General features: G+C 36.4%; 2 protein-coding genes across 2 annotated transcripts; both read right to left on the reverse strand.

Moving 5' to 3' along the window:
• Nucleotides 1-5,676: 5,676 nt before the first annotated feature.
• On the reverse strand, nucleotides 5,677-7,252 carry LOC113358848. The gene is made up of 2 exons (XM_026602572.1): nucleotides 7,124-7,252; nucleotides 5,677-6,247 (listed from the first exon to the last, which is right to left on the reverse strand). The coding sequence occupies exons 1-2, from the start codon at nucleotides 7,250-7,252 to the stop codon at nucleotides 5,807-5,809; spliced, it is 570 nt and encodes a 189-aa protein (XP_026458357.1). The 3' UTR covers nucleotides 5,677-5,806.
• Nucleotides 7,253-7,330: 78 nt separating this feature from the next.
• LOC113358854 lies at nucleotides 7,331-9,079 on the reverse strand. Its single transcript, XM_026602581.1, has 3 exons — nucleotides 8,738-9,079; nucleotides 8,607-8,673; nucleotides 7,331-8,493 (listed from the first exon to the last, which is right to left on the reverse strand). Exons 1-3 carry the CDS (start codon nucleotides 9,077-9,079, stop codon nucleotides 7,331-7,333), a joined length of 1,572 nt encoding a protein of 523 aa, XP_026458366.1.
• Between the last annotated feature and the right edge of the window lie 10,717 nt (nucleotides 9,080-19,796).

The following is a 19,796-nucleotide window of genomic DNA, read 5'->3' on the forward strand; positions in this document are numbered from 1 at the left end:
TCCACTTAGGGTGTAGTCTCGTAACCATAAACCCTATAGGTAAAAGGGATAAGAGGCTGCGAAAAAAACTGGTTATTGTTAATACTGGATGGGAGGAGATAACCTTGTATGGTAGAAGTACGCCTCCTTGAAGGGGCAAGACGACAATGTCATGGGGCTTCATTTTCGCAAGAATATTTAGGCCTGTCATATTGTCGCAACATTCCTGAAGAGGCCATAATACAAAAGAAAAAGTTAAGGCAAGATCAATGGGTTTTTGCATGAAAGTGCAAGGACGTCCTGCGATTTTGTCGCAATGACAAGAGGTGGCATAATAAGACCTTTAATTAGGAAGGCAAAATAAGACCACACAGGAATGATATTTTGAAAAGAAACAAAATTCACTTCGCATAAGATTGCGAAGTTATACAATAAATTTTTTTTTATGAAATCTCTCATTTGGATTCAAATAGCAGAGGCAAGTATGGGAATGTATGAAATTATAAAATGTTATTTGTCTCCATATGAGAGATTTAATCAAAGATTCAAGAATTAATGATTATATTGATTAACTGTATTGCAAAGAAGAATTGTTTTAATTAATGCATGTCAAAATGAAAGAAACAAAAATATACAGAAAGAAGAAATAAATGTACAAGTATTACAAAGAATCAAAGAAATAAGTAAAGACTATTTCTTAGTTAATCCTTCATTATCTTCATCAGACTTGTTTCCTTCTTCGTCTACGTCAGAATCTTCATCACCATCAGAACTTCCATCACTATCAGATTCTTCATCGTCAGCTTCGCTATCAGAGATAATCAAACTGGGAGTATTCTGTGGGATCTCTTCTAAAAGACAAGGATAATCATAATGTGGGATATTATGATCGTCACAAACCATTTGGGTAGTTTGATTACGAAAATGCATAGCGTCATTCTTAAAATTTTCAACAGTGATCTTGATTTGATTCTTTAATCTAGAATACTTGTCGTTGCGAGAAGAAAGATTCTTTGCGAGTTCCTCCTTTTCAGCTTCAAGTTCTTCAATCTTTTCACGATATTTATTTTCAGAATCTGCGAGCAAAAGACAATCAATTATTAACTTGATGAGAATTCATAAGAAGCAAAAGATTAGTAAAGAAGAGCAGTTAGCAACCTTCTCTGTCAGAAATCATATATCTAATCAAGGCTGTATGTTCAACTTGGAGACTAACATTTACACCTAAATATTTTCTAGCATCATCTAAAATTTTTGCATCCCAAACAAATTCATCCTCACTACTTATGAGAAGACGAGAACGAATTTGATTTTCCCTTTCGCAGAGTTCGATATTCTTGCGGTTAGCTTCATCTCGTTCAAGTTGAACTTCAAGGAGAGCCTCTTGGAATTTCGCCAAAGCCTTGGCACCTTGATCAGAGATACGATCTTTATCATCCATGAGACCGCTAATATTGGTTCTCAACTCATTGGTTTTCTCTTTGGAATCAATAAGGAGACGTTTAAATATGTTAGCTAAGCCTAAACTGGATCTATGATCAATTTCTAAGAGGCGAAATTGTGATCTAAGTTCATTTAGAGAAATAGATAAAATTTTATCATTAGAAAAGCTATTTAAGGAATTGTTAAGACGTTCAAGAAGGGTATCATTATCCAAGGCATTAGGAAATGAACGAAGAAGGGTAGCTTCATCAGAAAGACCATAAATGTCTGCAAAAAGTATCATATAAATAAGATAAAACAACAGGATGAATGAATAAAGGGAAAAGAGAAAATCAACATACCGTAAAGCCGATTATTAGCTTGTTGAAGACTAGAGATTTTGTTCTTATAAGAAGAATAATCAATTTCTAATTGTCTATTTTTCTCGCGAAGACCTTTAACTTCAGCTTCCAATTCTTCATTCTTTTTGCGAAATTGAAGATTCTTTTTTTCAAGATTTTCGCGTCTTCTCTCTAGATCTGAGGCAACAACAAAAGAAGCTTTTCCATCCTACAAAAAGATATAAAAAATATTAATGTAGAAAGAAATTTTGAATTATAACAATGAAGAAGTAAAAGGATAAAAGTATACCAGACTATTGAGAGAATGCAAGAAGTCGGGAGTCACTGATCTAGAAACTCCACGAAGAGAGCTATCACCATCCAGTAAAGGAACATCGCAAAGGGTAGCGAGATCTTTTCAGGTATTTGCGAATTGGCTATTCCCATTCCTTGTAGAGAATCAAAAAAGAGGCCAGAGAGCTTAGCCATAGAAGATTCAGGTGGAGAATCTTCACTTGCAGCAAGATCATCATTGTCCCATCACCTTTGTCACTTTCAGAATTTTCGTGAGGAAGAATATTTGAAGGAGAAGAAGAACGAACTTTCCTTTTCTTTGGAGGAAGACCAGTTGATTTTTCCCTGCGAAGAGCACCTTTACCTTTATCACCAATCTTCTCAATATCGACAGATTCTTCTACTTCAGCAATAATCTTCACACACAGATAGAAATAAGAAATGGAAGTATGGAAGTAACGGTATACTATTTAAAATTATAAGAGGAAATTTCTTACCTCATCTGTGCATGAGCGAAGAGCTAACAGAGTACTAGACTTCCCAGTCCTGTTATAACTATCTTTCAGTTTTTGAATCTGCGGAATGTCGCAAGATTTAGCGAACAGAATAATAAAAATCAATAAAGAAATATAAAGTGAGTTAAATGGGAAGAAACATACCTCTTTATCCTTTTCGGGCCAAGAGAAGACCTAAGGTTGATAAGCAGCGAGATTCGCAGGAAGAACATTTGACCCAGCAATGTAGGGTCCTTTTAGCATTAAAGGAAAAACACATCATTTATCATCTTTGGATTGGCGAGGAGTTGTGTTTTTACCAGAATGCCAATCAATATCTTGCATGAGAATTTTTGCTTCATCAATGTTATCTTTCCTCTTTAAGCGAATACCCCAGCGAGTATTCTCTTTCTTCATGGAGATAAGTTCATAGTTCTCAAAGAAATTCGCTACTGTGTATTTTTCAGCAACTATTTCTAGGTTTTCGAATTTAGGATCCCTAAGCTCTTTGGAGTAAAGATAACCTCTACCAGCACCACGATTAGCGAACTCTAGCATCAGACGGATGCAGTCCCCACTCAATTGGAAGATAGCTCGCGAAAATCCCGAGTGAGCGAGAATTTCATAAAATAAAGGAAGATCTGGGTTATAAAGAGGAATAGGGAGACCTGCGAGAATCTGACCTAGCGAAATTATGATTGATTGATCATCAGAATACTGATCAGAGAAAAGTTTGACAGAAAGAATTGATTTGGCATTTTCACCAGGAATGGTGGAGAGTGTGAAACCTTTATCAGCAAGATCTTTTTGGACATCCAGTAAATTATTTTCATATCTATGACCACTTGGATCCATGTTTGAATACAGAGTATGGGAATGTATAAAAATTAAGAGGATTGAAGAAGGAAAAAATTACAGCAGCAGAATTTGCAGAAGAATAACAGAGTTGCAGAGGTGAGAGAATAAAAATAGAAGATAAAGTAAAAAGAAAAATGGAAAGAAGAGTATATAAAGGAGATTTTTTTTTACTCGAAGAAATAAACATCATTAAGACGAAGAGACGTGAGAGGTTGAAAAGTAGCGGTTACAAAAGACGTGTCAAGAAACAAATAGAAGAAAGAATACGTGTGATAAATGCAGAATATGAAAAGATGAACAGTTGCGGCATTTCTCAGATCATTCTCTACTTTGCAGAGAAGATATGAGAAGAGGCAAGATGTAGGATCAGAATCTCGCAACGACAATGTTTCAGCGAAATTATCAATGGCACAACACAACAGCGTCGCAGAAAAATTTCAGAAATGATAAAATAAATGACGTCAACAAAGATCACGAGAAAGATATGATAGTTCTGCGAAAATTAGAGAGTTTGCGAAATTAACATTTGTAAGAGAATGTCGCAAACCATACCCGAAAATAAAGTACAGATTAGCTGTCATCCACTATGTATTTCTTTATAAATAGTCGTTCGAGTTGTAAAGAAGGGAAGAGATCTCTTTTGAGTAAGAAACAAGCAAATAGGAGAGAGAAAATTCAGAGCAGGGATCATTCTTGATTTCTTTATCTTTTCTTGTAAGAACATTCAAAGTATAATCAATAAAATTAAGAGTGTAAACCTAAAAATGAGTTGATTAACAATGAAATCATATGAGGGGTGTAGTGTAGGATTTCCTGCAACTACAAGTACTCAGAGAGAAAGATTATCCCAGGGGGAGGGAAATTTTTAATTGAAAAAACTCTCTCATCTCACTCAAATCACAAAACTCACCCATGTCATTCAAATCACATTTTCAAGAAGTAACACTCAAATCAATATAACCTCCCCTGATTTATCATCTTTTGCTACTGAAAACATCACCACAATCTACTTTTCAATGGAATGTGTACCCAATCCTTCTTATTGTGTTCACAATCAGACAATAATAATTTATTGTTTTATTGAATGTGTTCCCACTGTTTTACATTGTACACCCACTCCTGCAATGTGGACCCATCGATCTCCACACACTCGCTTCACACGCGCACCTTTTGCATATTTTTTTTAACACACTGAACTCATTTCATTTTTATCGAATGCATCTCATTTTCTTCTTTTCATCGAACTCCGCCTCTCTCTTCCTTTTTCTTCTTTTCTTCTCCTCCTGATAGAAATACGTCAATCATCTTATACAACAAAGAAAACATAACGTTAAAGCTCGATCCTGTAATGGATTAAGTTATACCATAATGTCTCTGGTACCAATTTTTATCTCTGTTAATGTCTTTGAAATTGTTAATCTCTTTTAAATTTTTAATCTCTGAAATTAATAGATTCAATCTTCTGTAATGGTAATTTCTTTTTTTATTTATCTGATTTCTGTCTTCAATTGTTATAAAATTAGGGTTTTTGGGTTTCAATAAAAAATTAGGGTTTGATATTTATGGATGATATGTATGTCTCAGGGAAGGATTTGAGATAGGTTTAACTCTAACTACAATATGATGTTGAAGAATAAGTCAATAAAGTTAAAGAATAACTCAATAAAATTAATTAACTTAGTTTATATGATTGATAATAAAACTGGGATTAGAGATGGATGAGTTATAAGGTTCATTTAGATTTTTTTTTATTGGCAAAATGATGGGCGTTATAAGGTTCTTTTCTTGAGGAGTGCAGGCTTGTCGACTGTAGGAACCTCACGGTAAGTTTTGTTTTTATAGTCCTGTAAAGGACTTACCATAATTTGGTAGTTTAGCACTACCCCTCCGTTGCAATGCTTGAAATCAGCCTCTCCTCTTTGTTTCAGTAGAACCCATTACCAAGTTAATCGAATTACACCAGAAAAATTGCCGAAGAACTATGTTGGCATGCTGCTATTGTTAGCTTAATATGGTTAAATATGTTACTTGCCCAATCTTCAAACATTTGTAGATTTTGTTTGTTAAATATGAAAATGAAAATGAATGTTGTTTTTTTGGACAATCTGTTGTTATTACCAATGTAGTCAATATCGGATACCGGTTTGTCTCGGCTGGGGACCGGTACACTGGTACAACATTGTATCGGGGAGATCTCGGTTTCAAATATCGGGGAGATATCGGTTCTAAATTTATATCTATAATTTATATTGTTTCACACAAAATTATACAACATTAAAATGCATCAATTTTAGAAAAACAAACAAGTTCATTCAAAACATAAGAGTCGTCGTATGAAGTTCAAATTGGAAAAATGGGAGAATTCACAACTTTAAAGTTCACAATCTGGAAACATAATTAAACATGGACATTACAATTTTAATCAAAATCATTCGATTCATCATAGATATCATAATCTTCCGTAGCTCCATCATCTCCACCAAGTAGTCCATAATTAGAGTCCAACATCAAGTCATCAGTATCATATCCACTATATTCAGAGTCAGTTGGATAAGTAGATTTGCGTCGGGAGATACAAGCACTTTTACCAACAACTGGCATACCTTTTTCACCAACAATATCTTGCAAATCATCCAAAATAACATTATCTCCTTGTACAACCAAGTCATCCAAATTCTCTAAAGCCAACCATTCATCATTGTCATCACGCTCATCCAGAAAAATGGGATCATGAGCTTTCGGATCATCATTATATTGACTGATTTCTTTGTATCGACGTTCCAATTTCTTGTTGTATTGAATAAAGACGCTATCATTCAATTTTTGTTGCTTTATGCGATTTCGCTTCTTTGAATGCAACTGAAAGACGAAAGGATAATAAGTAAATGAAATGAAACACATCAAACAGATTGAATCTTGATGTTCATCATTATAAATTGAACCAAATAGAAAAGCCAAATATAAATCAAGTGTGTTGGAACATAACTTAGTATTTAGCGACCCTAAATGCAGGGAAAAGGAGAAGACAGGTTTAGATTGACTCACCACCGGTCCATCAAAGGTAGCGATGGCAGCACAGAGAACAATACCATGATCATTTTGATTTTGGGTCATAGACTGATTTGGATCATTAGCACATGACATCATATGGAACAATGAACCAATGGATGTTGAAAAAAATGATTGGCTAGAGAAATATCATGCAGCAAATCATGACTAACTGTGCTTCAAAAAGAAATGACCAACTGACTAATCCCCATTTTACATGAGTCCATGACAATTAAACCAATTGATACACAAGAATCGAAAGAATATGGGGTTTAAAAATCTCCTCCATGGGGTTTAAAATTAGATGTTGGTGCAGGTTTCAATCCTTCTCTTACTGTAAATACTTCAAATTTTTGTAAAATTCAATTATGACATCTACTCGAGGAAAAAAGAATCACATTCGTTTGTATGCATTAACCAGACCTAGTGATGCAATTATGGTGAAGAATGCAACACTAAAACTAGTTCTGTTTTGGGCTTTAAGAGCCAGTTGAAAAATGCCCTACTCTTGCTCATATAGTGGTATACAATGGTAACACATTACACATTCACTACAACTTGGTGTGTCGCGGCACCTCAGGAAACTGAATTACAGGCATACATATGGTCTAAATACCCTTACAGGAAAATGGTAATACATGAAAAATAATCAGTGCAAGTAAGACTCAACAAGATTAGAATACTTACATTCTGAAATGTGCTCCAGTTTCGCTCACACGGGGAAGCAGAACAAGTAAGACTCAATACCCTTATTGCAAATTTTTGTAGGTTTGGGGTATCGATTCCTCCATATGTAATCCACCAATCATCTGTCATAAACACGGACAAAATAATTATACAAATGCATAGGTAACACAGATGTAATCAAACCTTCAACTTACATAACAAACAAACTTACGAGGTTGATTTATATCTTCTTTTTTTGCAAACCGGAGTTCCCAAGATCCCGTTAGCATCACTGTAGTCTCTCAATTCAGTTGTAGCTTTCTCAAGATCTTCTTCATTGGGAATAAGCCTTTGCATTGCTGTATGAAGTCCCCTTTTGATTTCTATGTACTTAAGATCATTATCCATTAGATGAGCAGGGACTTTGTAGAATATGGAAGGATTTAAATAATATGCAGCACAATGTAGAGCATGATTGAAGTTATTCTTCCATCTTTTATCAAAGATAGCCTTAATTACAGCCCAAGTACTATCATCTTGACTGAAATTCTCCTCGAGTTTCTCCCTTGCTATCCTCATTGCTTCATAAAAACAAGGCATTGTAGGTTTGCGCTCGATATCCACTAACCTTACAACCTTAACCAAAGGCTTTAGCACTCTACAAGAATAATCAACATCTTCCCAAAATGTACCGCTTGTGACAATTTTAAGTACATTAATTCCCATAGTTTCTTTTGCAAACCTCATTTTCAACCACTTATCATTCACAAACATTATTTGCAAATGGGTTTTATACTTTGCAAGACTTTCTAGTGTGTAGTACTGAGTTGCAAATCTAGTCTTTGTAGACCTATGTAATTCACCACCGATCATCTCCCTCATTAAGCTTAATACTTGAAAATGAGCATAAATATATGTAACGAGTCTCTTACCTAGAATGACGGCTGTCTTGATTCGTGGAAGCTTGCCACCAAGTTCTTCTAGCATCAACTGAACACAATGAGCACCACAAGGAGTCCAAAACATATTTGGGTATTCAAGCATTAAATCTTTCCCTGCCTTTTTAAAATTTGAACCATTATCGGTAATGAACTGAACTATATTTTCTTCCCCAACATCGTTAATTACCTCCTTTACAAGCCCACGTATAAAATCAGCATCATTGGTTCTGTTTGACGCATCCACAGACTTCAAAAAAACTGTCCCTTTCGGACAATTCACCAAAAAGTTAATAAGATGTCGCTTTTTCCCATCTGTCCAGCCATCAGACATGATAGAACATCCAAACCTCTTCCAATGTTCCCTAAATGTATCAACAAATTTCTTCATTTCTACTAACCGGTCCTTGAAAAGATTCGTACGAATCTGATGGTAAGATGGTGGGGGCATAGCTAACAAAAAACAACATAAAAAGCAAAAGTAAACCAAATGAATATACGATAAGAAGAACAGATTAAAGCACGTATTATAGCTAAAATCAACTGAGCATATCACAACTGCTTACCTTTCCCATAGTCGCCTATTGCATATATCATTTCTTTGAAACTTGGGCAACGAACAGTGAAATGATACTGAATTCTCAGTCATCCAAGCTGAAATGCATTTCCATGCAGTCTTCATTAACTTCTCTTTCACAGCTGAGTCTCTTTCAAGAGTGGCCTGTTGAGTTTTTTGGTGGTCTGTCTTCATATATAAATCAATTGGACCTCTACTATTACTTTGGCTTATCCTCTTTCTCTTTGTCTGATTCTGAGAAACTAGTTGACTAGCACCCACACCAGCACTAGCACCAGCACCACGACTGCCCATATTGCCATCAATTTCAACTTCTTGTTCTTCAACATCGGTATCAGCATCAGAGGCTTCATCTGAGTTGTTTGCACGCCGATACGCTAAATCAATGTTATCCTTATGAGCTTTTTGGTCCTCTTTACAGAATTCACCAGACCAACTTTGTTCATATATCAATGGACACATTGGACATGAAGAAAACATTCCCTTTAATATGTAAAAGATGCTCCTTAAGCCTAGTAATTCCACCACCACGAATTAATTTCTTACATAACAAACAAGTAATTATATTTGATTTGCTAGGTCTTGGCGTTCACCCCATTCCCATGCTGGATCTTTAGTTTGAGTAGCCGAAGAAGAGGGCAATAAATCACAGGTAGTGTTTGCCGTATTTGAATTTGATGCATTAGAAGAATCCATAATCACAACCTACAACAGAAATAAAACAAATTAAATCCCAGGAACAGACTGATAATGTATGCAACTACATACTATACTATCATCAACAAAACCACAAATTAAACCTCAACATTTCCCATCAACAACACAACAGATTAAACCTCAACATTTCCATCAACAACCAATCTTAAGGATCAGTAGCAATAAGTAAACAAAAAATTCAAATCCAAATCCCAAAACAAACAAACAAAACAAAAGTGCAATAAGTATGTAAATAGACCTGAACCAAGCAAGAAAGACAATATAGAAAGAATATTATCACACAACTGTAGCTTCTTTGGGATTAATATATAAGCAGTGAAAATCAGTACACAAAAATTAAAATCGTTGTAATCTGTAAAGACATGGAGCTATATTTTAATACCCAGTTGCTAGATGAACTGTTTTGATGTTTCTCAGCGACTTTCCCTTTGCTGGATATGCATATAAGATGTATCTTCCCTTGGACCTAAATTGCAAAAATCTAGCATCAGTTTTGGGTACCAGACTACCAGTATTTGTTAATGATCAAAACCAAATTACATTCCAATAGTTTTCTTAAAAACCCTAAAATACACCAAAGTATGAACAAAGATTGACATAATCCATTTGAAATAGTTGACATAGATTGACATAATCGATTAATGATCAAAACTAACCTCTTGTTAAGATAGAATCAACTGAATCTCGCCATTAAAATAGAGAAGAAAACCTGCAACGAATTTTTGGAATTTAATCTCTACCCTTTGCGTATCGATGGATTTAGGGATTAAATCTCTTCCCTTCTTTTCTTATAATCCCGAAAATGCCCTCAGAAATTACAGCAAATGACAAATATCGCCGATAATACCGATATTATCGGTGTACTGTATTTCCCGTATCGGACGGTATTATCGGCAAAAAAATCGTATTGTGATATCGGGATTTCCGTATCGCTCAGTGTCCGATACCGGTAATATCGCCGATATTTCGGCCGGTATGGACGAAATTGACTACATTGGTTATTACTTATTAGTATTTTTTTTATTAGGATGTGAATTGCCTAACATTGCATGCTTGTATTCGGTGGTGTTAAATTAGCTTAATTGTATATCAGGGTTTTTTTTCCCAATAATTCTATTCAACCCACTTCTTAAACCCACCTTCAAACCCGCTGCTGATATGGCGCTGAGGTGGCTTGACTTTGGTGTTTTCTTGGTGTTTTCTGTTTCCGCCAACATGTTTAATCTTTTCACTTTCATTTTTTTTTGTTTTTTCCTCCTTCTTTGTCTCGCCCTGGTTCTGGCCTAAAAACCAAGTAACAAGAAATCTTCAATCATCAGATCCATAGAACAAAGTGTTTAGTACCTGAAAAAATGGTTTTCGTTTTTGTAATAGTGTTTTCGGATTTTTATCCTTTTCTCTGCTGCTCTCTCTCTCCAATTCAACTCTAGAAAACCCCAAATCATTAGGGTTTTTATATTTCAAACTAATCTCAATTGGAAACCACATGTTAATGCTGTAACTAATGGTGGTGTTGACTTTGAAGGTAATTCAATTCAAATTCATTTTGCTTCTTTTGATTTTGCAATTTCTATTGGATTTTGACGTGGGCTTTGCTTATATATTTGCTGAAGTGAGGTTGTCGTTGTTGTTTGAGTTCATGCTTTGATGGGTATTAAAAATTCTTTTGAAGATCCTCATGGAATACTTGATAATTGGGATGAAAATTTTATTGATTGATCAAATTTGGAGTGTAAGTGAATCTCATTCAATCTAACAACCAACTTATGGTTTCTTGAATTTCTCTTATAATGGAGTACTTAATTATTTATATTAGATTTTATATTGATTAATCTGATTAACTTTTTAGTTTTATTTACGGAGTTATTAATCTAGCTAGGCATTTAGGAATTTCAAGAGGGCAAATGTTAAACACGAAGTCATCTGATACAGTTTACCCTGCTGATCATGTCTGACATACATTTAATTTGAGATTTTGATGGAAGAACAGACGTTGTAAACCAAATTGTTAGTTTGGTTTATTATTTGTAGTGTTTGATGGATATCGAGTGACATAACCTTTAAGTTAGGAATTAAAGCAAATTGCTAAATGGATTTTGGTGTGACAAATTTACAGGGGGTTAGTCGTGGGAGAGTTTGAGAGATTTTAATGTATCTAAATCCCTATGGATTTAGAGGGAGTGTGTGAGAGTCTAGACAATTTGGGGGAGTTTAACCCTAACTCCCTATAAATCTCTTGTTTTTTGAGAGATTTGGTCCAAGCACAAAAACATCATGAAACTCCCTCAAACTCCCCCAAATTGTAAACTCCCTATAACTCTAGTGTCTTACGACTAACAGAGAGTTTAAGAGATTCTAATCAAATCTCTCACCACTAACAGGGGAGTTTAAGGGATTTTGAGGTAGTTTTAGAAACTCCCTAGAAATCTCTCACCACTAACAGAGATTTTAAAAGATTTTGACAAACTCCCCCACGACTAACAGGGGATTTGCCAACTCTATTGAAATACATTGAAATCTCCCACGACTAACACCCTATTAGTTTTTGATTATAAGCTTCGGAAACATTTCAAAAAAAAAAAACAAGTTTATGATACAGGATTGTGTTAGGCTCTTTTTCTAAATTTGTTACAAATGAAAGGTGTTGAGAGTTGAGACTTTAGTGGTCCATGAATCTTCGAATATCAAATTTGGGAAAATCGCGAATCAGACCATTTTCGGCCAATTGGATGAACTAGATCAGATTGCTGCTTGTAGACAGGGCGGAGCCAGGTTTTAGAAAATGGGTGGGCAAGCTACCAATCAACATGTATTTTAGGGGGTGTTAAAGGGCTAAAATGCCAAAATTAGGCTCAAATGGTCACAATTGAGCTTCGGAGCCAGTTGGACTGGGTGGGCAAGTGCACACCCAACCTAAAGATTGTTAACATATGTTTCTGTAATATAGATGAAATTCTCACAAGTTAATGTGCATCATGCCTTTCCTTGGTTTTGTTCTCAGTTGCTGGAAACGCTATGTTTTGTGATTTCTTTGTCCATATGTTGTCCTTATCATACTTGATTTTGTTTCTGCATAGTTTATAGCTCATGACAGTTTTATGATAATTTTCTTATGCATCTTGTTGCAGCCCGATGACCAAATGCTAAGTGATAAGACAATATTAATAGGAGGAGACGATGTCGGTGTTGGTGGTGGTGGTGGTGGAGGCGTTAGCGGTGGCGTTGGTGTTGGTGGTGGTTGTTCTGGTGGTAATGGTGGTGGCGGTGGTGGGGATGGTGTTGGTAGTGGTGGCGGCGGTGGTGGTGGTGACAACGGTGGTGGTTGGTGGTTGTTCGTTTGGTAGTGGCGACCATCCAAAACAGTCCCCCTTATGTCAGCTTATTTGTCATAAGGGTGTAAATGTCATCTTTTCACACGTGCGGGACCACATGCGTGCTAATTTGACCACTTAACCATCTCTAACGGCAAAAGTAACGGTTGGGGCATTTTGATAAGATTTTGGGGTATTTTAATCTTTTCCCTAACGTCCGGAGCATTTTCACAACCATGGGGTGGATTTTGGGACATTTTGCCACTTAACCCTAGAAATTTATGGTGTCCAAAATAGAAACTTGAGGAGTTTCTCTCTCGTATATATAATTCGTATAGAATTTAGGAGGTAGATTGGTTAAAAAGTTGGTACCGTATAAACAAGTTTTTCTTCGGTTGAAGTTGTATGAACTTGTGTACTACTGAATTAAGATACGAAGTGTTTTTTAACTGTTCATACCCTCTGGGTTTTTTTCTTGTAAAGAGAGTGAAGAAGATAGTACCACATGCTTTAGGGAAAATGAAAAATACGGGTGGTCAAACTCCCGAAGAGGTTTTCACTTCGGAGCACAGAGATTTAGTGATAAAAGGAGAGGCATACATGATACGTACAGCTCAATCATGTCTAGTAGTATCCGCTCTGGTAGCTACAGTTGCCTTTACAACAACATTTACACTTTCAGTACGAGGTGGTATACAGGGCGAAAAAAATTGATGCATTCAACAAAGAAGAGCCAATATTCTTGGGGATAAAGTCATTCGTTGTATTCATGGTGGCAGATGCTCTAGCTCTCTTTTCTTCAACTGCATCAATTATTCTGTTCTTAACTGTGTATGCTGAGAGTTATGCAGAAGCAAATATTGAGAGAATATTGCCAACAACGTTGGCGTATGGTCTCGGAAATCTCATCATATCTTTACTTAGTATGATAATTGCATTTGGCACAGCACTTATAACGGTCCTTGGGGATCGATATAAATGGGCCCCATATGTGATAGGTGTGGTTGCCCTTTATAGTCTTCTTTATTCTTTGATTTTTCTGGCGAGGTTGATGTCGGAATTGCTCTTTGATATCTCCAGGGTCGAGGGTGCATGTAGTCGATTGTTGGGTATTACGCTACATTGGAGAACATCAGGTTTGTACAGAATATGAAAACTATTTTGAGGCATATTCATTTTTTTTGAGGCATACTCATCGATTATATTATCTCGGGTGGGTTTATAAGGGGTGTCTAAAGGTAGTGTAATTACCTATATATCCCTAAATAATTTCAATTTGTCATAATTCCTTTATCCTCAAAAATCTAAAATTAAAAATCAAAATAAACTTTAAACTTAAACATCTAGGACTCCAATTCAATAAAGAAAGTAATCAAACAAAGGAAACATGAATCGAAGTGAGCGATGTTGGAATGCGAAATCCAAATCTCAATTGCTCTTAGATGTATTTTAGAATGTATGCGTAACAAACCCATCTTGTTTTTGATTGATTTTATTTTGTTTGATCGGTAGAATATGATTTCAAAGATGAAATTAGGGTTTCATAAGATCAGTTCGGCTGATCTTGCAGTATCAATTTTGAGCCGAACTTAGTGTATGATTTAGAGAAACACTATGTTCGGGTAATGCGACTTTACAATATTTTCAGCCGAACCTCAATTTTCCAGCCGAACCTCAATTTTTCAAGCCGAACCTAGTGGATGATTCAGTTTCTGAGTGAAGTTCGGCTGATAACTTTTGAGCCGAACCTCTGTTTTTTTGAAATTATACCTAGGTTCGGCTGACAAGTTATCATCCGAACCTAGGTATAATTTCAAAAAAACAGAGGTTCGGCTCAAAAGTTATCAGCCGAACTGTTCATCTGGTCAGCAGATATGGGTTTTAAAAATTCAATTTTTTGGCAGATGCAACTTATAAAAGGAAATTAAACCTCGATAGAAGTTTACCTCTGATTTGAATCACACATTTTGGTCACTTCTAATCACTAAAATCTCAAAAGTCACTCAAGCTTTTTTTCTTCACTTCTTCTTCTTCCTTTCAAAAATCCCAACTCTTTCACATAAATTTGATTTTTTTACTAATTCACCACTAATAATTTAATGTTTAACCAATCCTTAAAATTCATAATTAATCAATATTAATCATAATCATTTACACTAATTATATAAGGGTAGTTATGCCATTATCAAAAATGGTGGATGAGGGGTGATGTTGTTTTTTATTTAGTGACCCTATTTTGACATTATCTAGTATGCCTCAAAAAAAATCTAGTATGCCTCAAAATAGGTTTCCAGAATATCCGGCGTCTTGTGGCATGTTGTTATGTTACGCCAGGTCCAAGAGAGCCCATGGCCCCCGCCCCATAACTCATCATGGGCTTGCCTGACTATTTTGAGCGGGAGGACACATAAATTTTCTCAATTTTTGTCCAACCCTGCTGCCCAATCACTTACATGTATTTCTTTTTTTAATTACTTTAAAAGTTCTTTCTAGTGGTTGTTGGATGGTTAAAACTCTGTCTGATTTGGTAACTTGATTCCGAACTAGAGTATCCATTTTAGAAACTCTCGTACATACCCACGTTATCTATTCTAAGTGTTCGGTATTGTGTTTTTGTTAATTATCTTCGGAAATGCTATACCTACAGCCCGTTGTATATCCCTTGAGAAATCCTAATAGGGGATCTGAAGGTTTGTGGAAGCATTCTAACATCCGGGTAGGTAAAGGGTGAAGGTGGGCTCTACGGAGTTATTTCAGTTGGGATTTTTATCCGTAAACCTAGCATTTCCAAATTATCTTTATAAAAGTAGGACAACCAGCTATATATCCATACTGAGCCAATTTCAACTGCACATATCCAGATGCTGGAACAACTTCCCTACGTTGTTCTTTTCGGGAGAAATCTCATGAACAATTGGGGTGTGTGACGTGTATCTAATACTGCTGAAAAGATGTATCTAATATCTATGTGGATCAACTAATAAAATTTGATTATAATTTAATTAATCTCCACCTTGAATACATATCCTAAATTCCAAACACCGTTAGAGATGTTTTTACTAATTAAAACAGACATGTGTTATGTACATGTTGAAACTAGATCTTACAAGGGCTCCATCACTAGCAGAGAGTTGAATGATTAATGCAGAAAACTGAGTTAAAGACTGGACAATGTTAAAACCGAATTTTTGTATATATCAGAAGGAAGACCTTCTGAGGCTATGAGATCCGTAAGTTTAACACGACTCAGAGATGGCAGGCATTGGCCTGCCATAGCACCCATTCTACTTTTCAGACTCTAGAATAGGTTCCCACAATTCATGCATCAGTCAAACAAACTAGCCTAGCTGAGTCCTCCAGTCAGTCTCTAACCTAATGCATCGGAATAAAATCGGCGGATGACTCTTAAGCATCAAGACTTTTTATACGCTTCTGAAGGTGGAAACCCAAATTTATTACCCTTCGGCCTTCGGGAGCGATTCCCTAATAGTATTTATTTTATGCGTGCAGAAAGGGGATGAGTACAAAGTTTCTTAATAATGCTAGGTCTATAGGTAAAATGAAGAGTAATCGTTGAATTCTTTAGTCTTCTGATTATGCTAGATGCTAACGCTGAACATCCCCTATTGATTGAAGAAGAAACGACTACAGCTTCCAGAGCCCACAAGGAAAGGTAAGGGCTGGTTGACGGGAAGTTAAGATATGGAGAAGAAAAACAGCTACGATCAGTTCCCATTATTGATAATACAACAATTCTTCTCATAATTTAACACCTATGGGGCTAATTTTTAGCATTGTTTCTTCGGAGATACTTTTTTGGGATTTTAAAGCAATTCATTTGATAAATTGCTAGAGAGAGGTTACGTTTTTTTACCATAGTCGTTCGTCTGCACAGTTCATTTGGATTCTTCCTAAAGTTTGAAGTCTACTTTTCATCTTTATTTGAACAAGAGGTTCAAAGCTTTTAACTTTTGATTTGTTTGTAAACGGTGGTTCACCTGGATATCTGTCATTTAAAGGTATAGAATTTACTCCTAAAATTTCTTTCACTTCGTTTATTATGGTAGGATCAGTTTTGGGGCTGAAAACTATTGGGTCAGTCGGTCAAAGAGTTTGGTTTTAAAGAAAATCCAAACTTGGTCGGTGATTATACAAGTTTGATAAAAACTTGTTAGGGTCGGTGAATTAAGTCGGTCAAAGAGTTCATGAAAACTTTAATTTGTTTACTTGTTCCTAAAGTTTAGGAACTTAATAGGTAAGTTAAGGAAACCCTAAACTTGTAGGATAAGTAATATGTCTACTATATAAGGAGGCCTAAACTATGAGTTTTAGCTATGAGTTCTCAAGGAAATTCTAATTAGAGATGTGAGGAATTCATCCCACCTTTTGGGTGGATATGAGAGACCATTAATGGTGGAAGAAGTACATCACTATGGTGCTTATAGAATGCTCATCGATGTTGGAAGATATGTCATTATGAAGTATTCATATGGAGATGTTGGTAAGACATATTGTTGAGGAGAAGATCATCTTGGTGGTGATGGATTAGATTATTGGTGTTGATCTAAAGGCGTCAATGGTAATCTATGTCAGGGTATGCAGAGAAAATCATCTCATTGTGGTAGATAATACGGTAAATATTATCTTATATGGGTGAAGACATTATTTTGGATTTATAGGGCGTTTGTGAGAGTTGTTTGGTCACATTGTGGTGAGTCGATAATTGATTATTCAATTCTTGTGTAATTCTCAATTGGTTCTATAATAAAGAAAGAGGTCGTAGCCGTTTGGTGGATGTAGACAGTATATACACATTGTGTATATTGTTGAACCACGTTAAATCTGTGAGGGGTTAAGTGGCAAAATGCCCCAAAATCGACCCCAAGGTTGTGAAAATTCCCCGGACGTTAGGGAAAAGATTCAAATGCCCCAAAAACTTATCAAAATGCCCCATTCCGTTACTTTTACCTACAATAGTCAAAATGGGGCATTTTGACAATTTTGACTGGTCAATTGTGTTATAAATGGTCTATTTTGCCCTTCGACAAAATCTATGGTTTCAGGATTTAGGGTTCAGGGCTTAGGGTTCAGGGTTTGGGGTTTAGGATTTAGGGTTCAGGTGGTGGCGTTGGTGGTGGCAGCGGTAGTGGTAGTGGTGGCAGTGGTATTGGTGGTGGCAGTGGTGGTATTAGTGGCGTTGGCGTTGTCGGTGTTGGTGGCGGTGGCAGTGGTAGTGGTGGTGGTGGTGGTGGTGGTGGAGGAGGCGTTAGCGTTAGCGGTGGCGGTGGTGTTCGTGTTCGTGGTGGTTGTTCTAGTGGTAGTGGTGGTGGCGGTGGTGGGGCTGGTGGTGGTAGTGGTGGCGGTGGTGGTGGTGGTGACAGCGGTGGTGGTTGGTGGTTGTTCGTTTGGTAGTGGCGGCCGTCCAAAACAGTCCCCCTGATGTCAGCTTATTTGTCATAAGGGTATAAATGTCATCTTTTCACACGTGCGAGACCACTTAACCATCTCTAATGGCAAAAGTAACAGTTGGGGCATTTTGATAAGATTTTGGAGCATTTTAATCTCTTCCCTAATGTCCGGGGCATTTTCACAACCATGTGGTCGATTTTGGGACATTTTGCCATTTAACCCGTCTGTGAGTATTTTAGTTCTTGTTGCTTTTGTTTATGGCTTGCATCCGTTTGGTTCTCCTTCTCTTCTTTTTATCCTAGATCGTAGTGAGGTTCATGAAGCAATTCGAGAGATCAGGTGTTTCTTGTTAGCTATTTTGTTTCCGCAGTATTAGCATGTAGATGGCTCCGAACCCCAAAAATTGGTATCAGAATTTTAGGTTGGATAGAAGATTCGAAGAGATAAGTTTTGGGTTTTCTGAATTGTCAGAAAATTTTGAAGACAAAGGATTTGGTTTCATTAAATATGTGAGGATTTGCTGAACCGAGTATTCTATCTCAATAGTAAACAATTAGATATTGAACTTGTGAAATAAGGCAGAAGGCGAAACGCAAAAGAAATCAATCATATATGTGGAATGCGAGTTTGATGAGTAGCTAGTATATAATGGGCGGCTAAAGGAAAATAAAAACACATCATTGACACACCCTTTAGTGTTTGGTAAGAAATACAAGGAATCTATCGTAATTGGACTAGTACTGATATAAATCTCCTATGTCATTCGTGATAAGGATTATCAGTTTCCTAGTCTTAATATTCTTAATCCTTCTCCCAGGGACGGTCTAGCACGAGGCTAATTGAGGCTTTAACTCGTCCCTTAATTTGGCCATAAATGTTTTCAATATAATATTATGTTGATTTTCAATATTAGTCCACCATCTAAATAAAATAGCCAAGTACCAAGCCTAATTATTGATGTTGTTCGCTGAATGAAAATTTGAGTTTGCTTTTCAGCCACCATCATTCGTTGCCTGTATTAGAGCGTTTCTAAACCTTGTTGATAAGTGCATATTTTATATATTTTTAGTGTCCAATCCATGTTAGTAATTGTTATGTATTCTTGCGAATTATTGTATCTTACTTTCGTTTTCTTTTATCTATGTTTTGTTAGGTAAATCATCCGAAAAGAAGTGAAAAGAGATATAAAAATGAAGTCTATAAGTGGAGAAGGGCCAAAAACCAAAAACCAAGTAGAACTCGGTCAAAGTCAGGATTTTTTCCCATCATCTCGAAGAAGGCGAAAAGAAGAAGCTAAGGGAGAAAGAATGAACTCATTCCGGCATCGTACCAGGAAGTTATGGTCGAAACTAGAAATTAATCTTGTCCGTTCTCTGGAACTGACAGTTCAAACAGTTGAATGGCGCATTACTAAGGGCACCAAATCACTTTCTCGGGGCACCATCATCATCTTCTCCACTTCAAAGACGGAAACCCGTGATGCTGTTAACGGCAGAGATGGTAGTTAACGGAGTTGGAGCTGTGCTGATATTATGGAATTTGGCGGCTGCCATTGCCAGCGACAGACGAAGTTGATGGCGATCGTTCATTGTTGGCAGAGAGAAGAGGAGTTGTGCTGTAGTGGTCGCTGCCATTATCATTGATGGACTTCCGGGAATTTGATGGAGAAGCTCGAGTAATATGGCTAGATGGTCTCGAGGAAATGGATGAATATTGAGCTGCTGTCATTATTGATCGGAAAT

This window comes from Papaver somniferum, chromosome 1 (assembly GCF_003573695.1).
Source record: "Papaver somniferum cultivar HN1 chromosome 1, ASM357369v1, whole genome shotgun sequence".
In the NCBI taxonomy this organism is placed as follows: domain Eukaryota; kingdom Viridiplantae; phylum Streptophyta; class Magnoliopsida; order Ranunculales; family Papaveraceae; genus Papaver; species Papaver somniferum.

What these genes read in the sequence shown, in the direction of transcription:
- LOC113358848 (XM_026602572.1), bottom strand. Translation starts at nt 7,252, where the DNA reads ATGACAGATGATTGGTGGATTACATATGGAGGAATCGATACCCCAAAC. An exon ending in ACTGGAGCACATTTCAGAAT is followed by an intron (nt 6,248 to 7,123) that starts GTAAGTATTCTA and finishes TTCGTCTTTCAG; the next exon opens with TTGCATTCAAAGAAGCGAAA.
- LOC113358854 (XM_026602581.1), bottom strand. Translation starts at nt 9,079, where the DNA reads ATGTGTCCATTGATATATGAACAAAGTTGGTCTGGTGAATTCTGTAAA. An exon ending in CTCTTGAAAGAGACTCAGCT is followed by an intron (nt 8,674 to 8,737) that starts GTGAAAGAGAAG and finishes CTGAGAATTCAG; the next exon opens with TATCATTTCACTGTTCGTTG. An exon ending in AATAGGCGACTATGGGAAAG is followed by an intron (nt 8,494 to 8,606) that starts GTAAGCAGTTGT and finishes GTTTTTTGTTAG; the next exon opens with CTATGCCCCCACCATCTTAC.